The following is a 10,291-nucleotide window of genomic DNA, read 5'->3' as shown; positions in this document are numbered from 1 at the left end:
CTGTCAATTGTCAAAAAGCCGGTACTCGGAGGCGGGGCTTTGGTCCGTTTTACCGCTGTATGATTTTCTTCAAGATGGCGGGGCTGCAATTGAAGCAGTACGGTGGCGCGTCGAGAATAAAATAATTTAGCGAAGTAGTTAGGCGTCCGAACGGAGACAGCTGTGCCACAATTGTCGGTGAGTATATTTGACAACATACATATAGGTAGGTTTGGGGTTCACAAGGTGTATTTTGAAGAGACGGAAGGCAGTACAGCCTGATGGTTAGTAGCTAGCATGTTAGCATCTATGCAAGGGCCTTTACGTGCAGCTGCAGACAAGACAGATGCGCTAAAACGAGGTCCTTCATTTCAGTCGGGATGTATTATACGTGATACTTGAATCCGGATGCACGTTAAGTTAAATGACAAGGAAAATATTTAACTTCTATGTTCATTTTCTTATTTATACGCACGAGCATCGTACATCTTGTTTAAATTAGTTAATTACCAAGTTGTAGCGCCACTTGCTGACATCCACTCTCGCTGTTCCTCTCTTCTAGCTTCCAGAAGGTTGCAGTGGAGGATGATCAGTGCCTAGATCCCATATTAAGCTGAATGCATTGTGATTTCCAATAATTGAGACAGTGATTCTGAAAGCTGTCTACATTAATGAAAAGAACAATGTAGTCAGCTTAGCATATTCACCTCTGGTACATGATCTATACAGGGATGTGCTTCTGCATGCATTTTGGTTTTAGATGAGAAGTCTGTTCGTCAGGTTTTAAGTAAATTATCTGTCTGTATTAGTTGTAGTTTTATAAAACAGAGGAAATGGAGATAGATGATGTTCTACCCCCTCTCCCCTTGGAGCCACCAGATGATTTTGGCCAAGATGAGGGCAGAGCACCTCCACCACCTCCCCTGCAAACGTCCAGTGACGCAGAGGTAATGGACGTTAGCTCTGGTGGTGATGGATACACATACACCCCAGGGGGCGGGGAAGACGAGCCACAGCAGTCCCTTGGCAAGGGCTCAATAACAATCTGTAGCCACCTTTCAAATGAGGCCAATCCCACCCCACTGTGCCCTAGAACTGCCCGCCACGCTCCCCAGGTCACCACGTTTCTTCCAGACCTCAAGCTCCTCAGAGATGTTAAGATCAGAGTAAGCTTCACTGAAAGCAGCAGTAGCAAAGACAGGAAGGTTTTATATACAGGTGAGGGGCAGGAAGGAGGAAGTGATGATGGTGTAGACAGCCTGAATGGTGAGTTGCATGACTTGAATAGTGAACAGGAGGCAGCCGAGGGTAGCTCTGGGACAGGGAATATAACAGGTAGAAGGTTAGAGGAGAGTGAAGTAGATCTAGAGAACAAGGTAGAGTTTGCTGTCTTGGATGAGCTGGATGACTTCTACGAGAACTTCCTGGATCATGATGATGCCGGCTTTAAGTCTGAAGTCATAGTTCAGCAGGAGCAAGCAGATGAAGTGACTTACTCCTATGAGGTAGGTTTTACTTTCTGTAAGCAGTGATTTTGTCCTCATCAGCATTTCGGTTTTCAAATGAACAACAAAACATCTTTAATGTCAAAAAAGAATCTGTCATAGTACACTCCATACATACATAAGTGCATTTGTTTGCGTTCAGTAAAATTAACTCTGCATTTAAAAAAGCAAGAATCTCATTCATTTAAGTGAGACCACTGTGTTGGCACAGTAGAGTGACAACATGGCAAATAGGTTTAACCTGGCAAAAATTCCTGCAAAAAGTGATACTCAGCTTTGCAATGTGCTGCCAGGGCAAATGTTGTCTGACTTATTTGTAAGTTATAAGTCCTAATAATACTGAAAGGAAATAAACTGAAAACAAATATTGATGGTATCATTAAACTAGGAAAATCTGAAAGAAAAACATGTTTTCATCTGCACATAGGATGTTAACTGTGCCATTTTTAAAGTAAATGTCAATTGAATCACTTGATACAAATGTGCCATTTATTAGCATAAGTGTAAGAAATAATTGCTTATCAGTATATTTTGTTTGTTCAAACTTACATTACAACTCACATTGAGAGGTGAATTGCTGAAAAAGGTGAGACTGCCATTTGATTTCTTCCAATAAATGCTGGGTTTCTTTTTAAACACAGTAATTGGTAACAAAAAAGGAGTGATCTCATCCATTAAAGTCCTTCAGTTTCATGTAATCCAAAGTAGGAGTTCATGTTGATGTTTAACCTATCTGATGGATTTTAATGTGAGACCAGAACTAATATTTTTCCATATGCCATCATACATTTTGGTGTCCCATTTTGGTTGTCCCTCCATCAAATGTTCCATTTATGGCATCACATGATGCATTCAAGACTCCCTTAAGCTGGTGACCCATCCTTCTCTGCCGGCCTTAACCACTGACTCTTCCAGGAGGAGTTTGACAATGACGTTGATGCTCTGCTGGAGGAAGGCATGCCAGTCCCAAAAAAGATGCGTCCAGCAGAGGATAAATATGGCGGGGACAGTGACCATCAATCAGATGGTGAAGGCGGTGTTCAGCCCATGATGACCAAAATTAAGACTGTCCTTAAGAGTGAGTGGGGGAATCTATGTGTATAACAGTACATTCAAGGATTTACCTAAGTCTGCTGTCTGGGGCAAACTCATTTCAGTGTATGAAATGTAAGTCATGTAAATTGTAAGTTAAATATTTAAGGCAAAAAACCCTTCTAAGGACGGCATAAGAAAAAGATGAAAATAAACCATTCGAAAAAATTTTGAGTGAATTTGACATCTCTGGATTGTTCAGTTGAGCTCATGGTCCAGTGTTTGTCAACTTTATTTAACAATAAGTTGGTATGTTTTACGAATAATTAATTGGAACCTGGGTTGAAGAACTGATGTTGATGTTTAACTATTAGCAATTGGTGTGTCCTAACCTAATTCCAAGTCTTCAAACTGAAACTGTTTTTGCACGTACGTGAATACCTACCAGTTGCTCATCATGACATAAGGACTATCAAATTAACCTCTTAGCATATGTGTCCTTGTAATTTTGTTTGCAGGTCGGGGACGTCCACCCACCGAGCCTCTACCTGATGGATGGATCATGACATTCCATAACTCAGGCATTCCAGTCTACCTGCACAGAGAGACCAGAGTGGTAACCTGGTCCAGACCCTACTTCCTTGGGACTGGGAGTATCAGGGTAAGATGCATAACAAGTTGAATGTCTAAATAATGCGCCATTTTGTGAACATGAAGTTTGGTCCAGGGGTGGTCATCAGGTAACAGTTTGAGCCCTCTAAATGGAATCTTTAAGATCATAAACTGAGAGGTGTGCTTACAGCACTTCATCATCTGTTACAGAAACATGACCCTCCCACCAGCAGCATCCCCTGCCTACACTACAAGAAAATGAAGGAACAGGAGGAAAAGGAGCTGAACGGGGAGGTGACCCCTGATGCAGAGGAGTCTCCGCTTAAGTCTGGTGAAGAAGCCAATGGAGAAGAAAGAGCAGGCACATCAAATGCTACAGGAGAGGAGCAAGATAATATCCCTCCCTCCAGTCTGACAGACACTGATCCAGATGCAGAGGGTTCCACCGATCACAGCCAGCAGGTGAAGGAGTCCCAGCCCTGTGACACTGCCCAAGGAGCGCTAGGACAGGTCAAGGCCAAGGTGGAGGTGTGCAAGGATGAGTCTATAGGTAAGAAGCTCAGGAATGATTGGAGCTTTTGCTGTGGTGCTGGGGATGGACTCTGAGGAGGCAGTTTTTGTAATGGCTTAACCTTTTAAAACTTGCCCACAGTGCTTGAAGACTTTCGTTTGTACCTGGAGAAATGCTTTGACTTCGAGCAAGTGACCGTGAAGAAGTTTCGTACTTGGGCTGAGCGAAGGCAGTTTAACAGAGACATGAAGAGGAAGCAGGCAGAGTCAGAGCGACCTATCCTGCCCGCCAACCAGAAACTCATAACACTGTCAGTCCAAGATGCTCCTACCAAGAAAGGTCTGTTGATGTGATTATTTTTGTCTGACTTTTTTCAATTCATGTGGTCATGGTTATCAAAAAGTATTTTGCTAATGTTGTCCATTCACACATTTATAGCACATAAACATCAAAAAGGCTATAAAAAAAATCCATCAGAGTATTACATTTTTATTGTTTGGCTGGCATTGTCTTTTCATTTCAATGTCTTATTAAAGCACTTCTTTATTTGTGTTCATTAGAATTCGTTATCAACCCCAATGGAAAGTCTGAAGTTTGCATCTTACATGAATATATGCAACGTGTCCTAAAGGTTCGACCTGTTTACAACTTTTTTGAATGTGGTAAGTGTTTCTTTTATTACAGTTGATTTGGGAATTCGTCTGTTTGAAGTCGTGTGCTCTTGCCTCAGGAATCAAATATTTGATCTGGATGTTAGATTAAAATAAATTTGACTTAGTTTGGTCTTTCATACGCTATACTTGTATAAATATATACATAACTGTGTAAATCTGACAAAACTGCAGCTATTATGTTTTTAAGGAATTATAACTGTGGTGTTTTTCCTGCCTTTTCAGTATAATCAAATCAAGGTATATTTCTTGTCTTCCAGAGAACCCAAGTGAACCCTTTGGCGCATCTGTCATTATTGATGGAGTAACTTATGGTACCGGAACTGCAAGCAGTAAAAAACTTGCCAAGAATAAAGCTGGTAATTTCTTTTATTCATGTCTTTGAACTGTTTATATCTCAGTAGTAAGTGTGTAAGAAATGAGTATAGTCTTGTCATCCCTAAAAGAGGACCATTCACTTTGAAGAATAAAAACATGAGTATCCCTTTTCAACTTGCATGTTGAGAAATGAATGATGAACCTGAATGATGTTTTGATGTGAACTTCAGCTCGAGCCACACTGGAAATCCTCATCCCTGACTTTGTGAAGCAGACTTCAGAGGAGAAGCCAGTTGAAGGGGATGAACTGGAGGTACTTCTAAGGACATCCGACATGCTATCACATGGATTACTTTCTTTAATAGCAGAAATAGAGTAAAAGTGTATCAGAGGGATGCTACGCTTCAGTTCAAACATCTGTAGAATAACACAACAATGGTAACACTGAATTTTCTCTGGCCCACAGTATTTTAATCATATCAGTATAGAAGACTCAAGGGTTTATGAGCTGACCAACAAAGCAGGACTACTTTCGCCATATCAGATTCTTCATGAGTGCCTTAAAAGGTAAGAATTGCAACCTAATTCTACAAAAGAGTTAATATTTCTTTTAGATATTGCATTATCTGTAGTGTCTAATAATTTGTCTTCAGGGTTAAACTGTACTTCCTATAACATACATTTCCACATTACTTGACAATGTGATTGCTTTTGTGACATTTTAACCATAGTAATAAGCTAAGTGTAGAAAGACACTTGATATACTACCTTTGATTAATTTTCTGCACAGATCTGTTACCGTGGAGGGTAACAATGCACAGGAAATATGATGTTTCTGATATTTGAGGTGAAACCTCTCCTTCTTTACCTGCAGAAACCACGGAATGGGAGACACCAGCATTAAATTTGAGGTGATCCCTGGGAAAAACCAGAAGAGCGAATATGTGATGACATGTGGGAAGCATACTGTGCGTGGATGGTGTAAGTAAACCCTAAAGAAAAACTGACCACAGGATGATGGTGTAGGGGCAGTTAAAGGAATGATAATTTGCTTTTTTTTAATGGAATTATGCATTTTCAAACATTTCCCTGTGGTCTACATAAACTGTAAATGCTATGCTTGGGTCTGAATTCTTCATTAATTCAACTCCTCAGGTTCATCTTCAACCCTGTTTCTGAGTAATGACACCAGAAAGGTTGTTTTGAGCACTGGCCCTTTAAATGCAAATTGAGCCACTTCATGCCCCATCCCCTCCAGGTTGTTGACCGTGCTTTGTGTCCCTTTCAGCCACCTGAGTTCGTTAATACAACCCACAACTGAACATTTTAGGTAATCGGCTCGAAGTTTGGACATATTTTCAGTATGGACTGCAACCGCTGCTGCTGACAAACAATTATGTTGTACTCTGAGAAATGTTCGTCGAAGTCTTGACCTTATATGTGCAAATGTCGTGACTTAACTAGCTATAGACGTAACAAATTAAGAAGGAATTCAAACAGGTTGTAGAAATCCACTCGGTTTTTGCCAAAATGAATATGAAGATAGCTTTGCAGCACCTGGAGGGTTCAAATTCAAACTTTATGAACTATTAGGGTCCCCAAAAGAACAAATAAATGTACCAAACACTAATAAAAGTGGGTTTAGTAAGATAAGACCCCTTTAAATGCAACACTGCCTCATTACTTATCAGATATAGTGAAGAACAGCAATGTCTTTGTGCCGTTACACTAGTGACCAGTTTTGTCCATTTGTTTTTGCCACCAGGTAAAAACAAAAGGGTTGGGAAACAATTAGCATCTCAGAAGATCTTGCAGATGCTTCATCCTCACGTCAAAAACTGGGGTTCACTGCTGCGCATGTACGGCAGAGAGAGCAATAAGATGGTAAAAAAGGTACGTGCACTACAAAGTCTGTTCTAAAGCTTCAGCATTCATGAAAACCATATAGGAAACCTTTATCTTGTTTTGCTCAGCGTGATTGAAAATAAATGCATTTGTATCAGAATAGTCATTGTTGTAGTGTGAAATTTTGCATTCCAGCTCACAGACTGCGCCGATGAAAATGTGTTATCAGAGCTGTTTGATTGTAAAAGACCACTGATCTGTTGTTCATATCTGTAACATTGCAACAAGACACAACAACAAGCAAGCAGTGAAATGGGGGGGGGGGTTATGTGAAAGTGATAAACATTCACGAATTCTCTTTTGCAGGAGAGTTCTGACAAGAGTGTGATCGAGCTTCAGCAGTACGCCAAAAAGAACAAGCCAAACCTTCATATCTTGAACAAACTGCAAGAAGAAATGAGAAAACTGGCCAAACAGAGGGTATGATGTGTTTATGCACTAGAACCTTCACGTGCTTGATATGATAGCTTTATCTGTAATCATACGCTGGAGTCATAGATGGCCACTGAACCCACTCTTGTTGTTTTTTCTGAACCAGGAGGAAACCAGGAAGAAACCCAAGATGACCATAATGGAGTCTGCCCAGCCCGGGAGCGAGCCCCTCTGCACTGTTGACGTTTAAGTCGAGGAATCACTGCTGAACCACCACACTGAAACCCAGTCACTGTCGGACATCACACACGCCACCATCTGCCACTTAAATTATGCATCACTCAGATTGAATGGCAATACAGCAACTGACAAATGATAAAGCCGGTAGAACTGCTTGCTTCCTTTGCCCACATTTACTGGTTTTGTTGGTAGCTGTAAGGGTAGATCTAAATGCACTAACAGAACGTAGAGCAAATATCATCTACCTCTCTAGATGCATACTCGCTAGGAACATCCAGGGTTCGGAGAAAATTAAAATAACTCAATGACATATGAACCACATCAAAATTAAATGCGTAGTGCATGCTTCTTAAACAGCAAACTACCACTACACACCTTAGTTTTGTTTTGAAGTGTTGTTTTCTCCACTCGCAGGCATTAGCGTACCAGCACCTATACTTTTGTTTGTGCTTAAAGTATTTGAAAGGGACTACTATAATACATGTATGTATTTATACCATTCATTAAATTGGGAAACAAAGTTATTTGTTTATTGGATAATTTAATATTTGGTGTGATGGATAGTTTGGAAAATGAATACAATTATGCCATTTTGTTTTTCGTCAAAATGGGCAGTTACTGTCTTGGTTTGCACGATAAAACCTTGCGTTGTGAAGTGATCACTTTTAAGAATAATTGTTATGCACTCGTGTTCTGGCAAGGTATTTTTATTGACTTTTATCATGCTGTTGGTACTGAAGTAAGTGCTTTTGGGATATTTGGGGGATACATTTTGTATTTAGAGGGAATTCTTGCCTATTTTTTGGGCAATTTAAGGCACAGAGGCAGAAAAAAAAAAGAAAAAAACGTCCTGCTACACACGCCGATACTGCAGCAAATTCAGGCACAGGGTCAGAGTACTGTAAGACGTTAAAAGTAAAGGATCATTTGTTTTATGCGCTTTGTTCTTGCTAGCTTTTTTTTTTTTTTTTTAATAGTACTAATGCCATGCACATTGACTAACCACAGTTCTGTTGCTTTTCATTTCGGTGCCCTTACAAAGTCACAATGGCTACATGTTGCCTTAGTTAATCCATTTCATGAAGGGCTCAGAGAAGATGCAGTACATTGGACCTAAAACACCCTTCAAAAGGAAGTGGAAAGACCAACCCCCACACTTTTACTTGAGAAAGCATTTAATCGTTTAGCCAGTATTTTTTAAATGAAGACAGCCTATAAGACATCATACTCTATGGAAAATGCCTACAGCATGTGCAGATTTTTAAGAGTCGTCTCAATGGATTGTGTATTTTGTTTGTATACGTTTGCCGTCATTGTGACAGTTGATCATGCGTCCGGGACAGAACACTTCCACCAGAAGTAGATTATTTTTGAAAAACAGCCTCGCAAAATTTAGGTTGGTCCACTCACACGAACAAAACATGAACAATTTAACCCAACACAAGCTGATGAAACTGTGTATACCAAAGCTTACTTACAGTCTTATGCATTTTATAGAATACTTACTGTTGCTGCAAACTGTACGTCAAACCCACCTTGAGGACGGGAAAGTATTTAGACGCATTACTAGCTGGAACAAACACAGAAACAGCTGTGCATTCTGTCAGATGTTTGGCCTGTGCTTTTTCTACAACACAAACATGAACACGTCACAATTCAGACACAAGGCTGTAATGATATTTTAGATCGCTTTTAAGAATGTGCTTTCCCTAGCGTGCGTGTGTTGTCTTGCCAAGTGCGTGTCAGTGTGAGAAGATTCAAAAAGAAAAACCCTGCTTTTACATGTGTTGCCGTTGAGTTGTATTAAAGAATTGTTTGAGATGTTGCTGCCTAGAAAATGAAGTATGTATTGCAACCTGAGCTCCATGACTTCAGTGATGTTTATGCAAAATAAAATGTCTTGACTAATGATTTGGTATGGTTCTTTTCCTCCCATTAAATGAAGGTGGCACATAGTTTGTAAAATTAAATGTTCTCACTCTACTTAACCCTTGTATAGTGTTTGAGTCTGTGGGACCCGTTTTCATTTTTTATTTGAAGAAAAATGAGTAATTATTTTTTATGAATTTTTTTCCTCTCATATCTTCATTATATTACATTTTATTAAAAATACAAACTAAAAATGAATAGCACTTTAATTCATAAATGTGATCTAGCAAAGGCAAACATTAAACATGCTTTTTATGTTGCTTGTAATTGGGATGAAGTAAACATCTGTTGAGTATTTTAACATAAAATTGTTTATGTTGAATTAAAAACCCACAAATGCAGCGGGTCCACTACACCCACAGACACTGGCTGAATAACAAAAATCTGAACACCACATAAGGGTTAAAGAATTTTCTATGTAAGCTTAGTCAGTGAACCTAAGTATGTAAATTTGGTGAAATTTCAGTATTTCAATTTTGATTGTGTACCATCACCCTTCAGATCCAGTGTCATTTTACTTATCACGAGACATTCTAAACCAATCAGCCATGACAGACAAAAGAATAGATACACTCAAAATAAGTCACCCATGCATTCAGTGTTGTATAGTAACAAAGTACTAATAGTTCACTACTGTACTCTTGTATGTTTTGGGAGAATCTGTACTGAGTATTTTTTATTCTGTTTACTTATTTACATTTCTAACTCAACTCAATTGCATACTTCTACTCATATACTTTTAATGTACAGTGTCACTACAAAAACTAAATGAAATTTGGTGTTTTCACTGCTGAGATTACCGGTGACTGCAACAAATTCTGGAAGATGTGACTTGGCAGATTTTTTTTTTGCTTAACTCAAGCAAAACAATCTGCCAATGGAACAAGTGAAAATTATTTTGGGGAGAGTTCTTGAAATAAGATTTTCAAAATCTATTGTCTAAAAATAAGTTCTTATATTTCACTGAAAAGTCGCTCTTTAGGTGATTATGTATTATTTTAAGTGTGATGAGATATTTTGACTAGAAATGAGAAAAATACACTTGGTAAGATTTGGATTTTTTCCAGTGCACACTCAACCTGTCGCCACTCTATTGATGTGAGCAGCAGCATAATAATCCATATTCTGACTTCCTTTGGTTGTTATTAACCTTTACTTATACTTTTATTTTCATTACTTGAGTACATTTCATTGTAGATTAATTGATATACTTAAGT

General features: G+C 39.1%; 1 protein-coding gene across 1 annotated transcript; it reads left to right on the top strand.

Annotated features, from left to right (window-relative positions):
• Positions 1-43: 43 nt before the first annotated feature.
• On the top strand, positions 44-9,056 carry dgcr8 (DGCR8 microprocessor complex subunit). Its single transcript, XM_030142741.1, has 14 exons — positions 44-177; positions 542-1,484; positions 2,400-2,562; positions 3,035-3,177; positions 3,339-3,678; positions 3,781-3,978; positions 4,200-4,301; positions 4,571-4,669; positions 4,859-4,941; positions 5,095-5,195; positions 5,503-5,609; positions 6,394-6,521; positions 6,840-6,953; positions 7,072-9,056. The coding sequence occupies exons 2-14, from the start codon at positions 813-815 to the stop codon at positions 7,153-7,155; spliced, it is 2,334 nt and encodes a 777-aa protein (XP_029998601.1). The 5' UTR covers positions 44-177; positions 542-812; the 3' UTR covers positions 7,156-9,056.
• The last annotated feature ends 1,235 nt before the right edge of the window (positions 9,057-10,291 follow it).

The sequence above is a fragment of the Sphaeramia orbicularis genome, chromosome 9 (assembly GCF_902148855.1).
Source record: "Sphaeramia orbicularis chromosome 9, fSphaOr1.1, whole genome shotgun sequence".
Lineage (NCBI taxonomy): Eukaryota > Metazoa > Chordata > Actinopteri > Kurtiformes > Apogonidae > Sphaeramia > Sphaeramia orbicularis.
The sequence above is the reverse complement of the archived record's forward strand: the minus strand, read 5'-3'. Positions and strand labels throughout refer to the sequence as shown.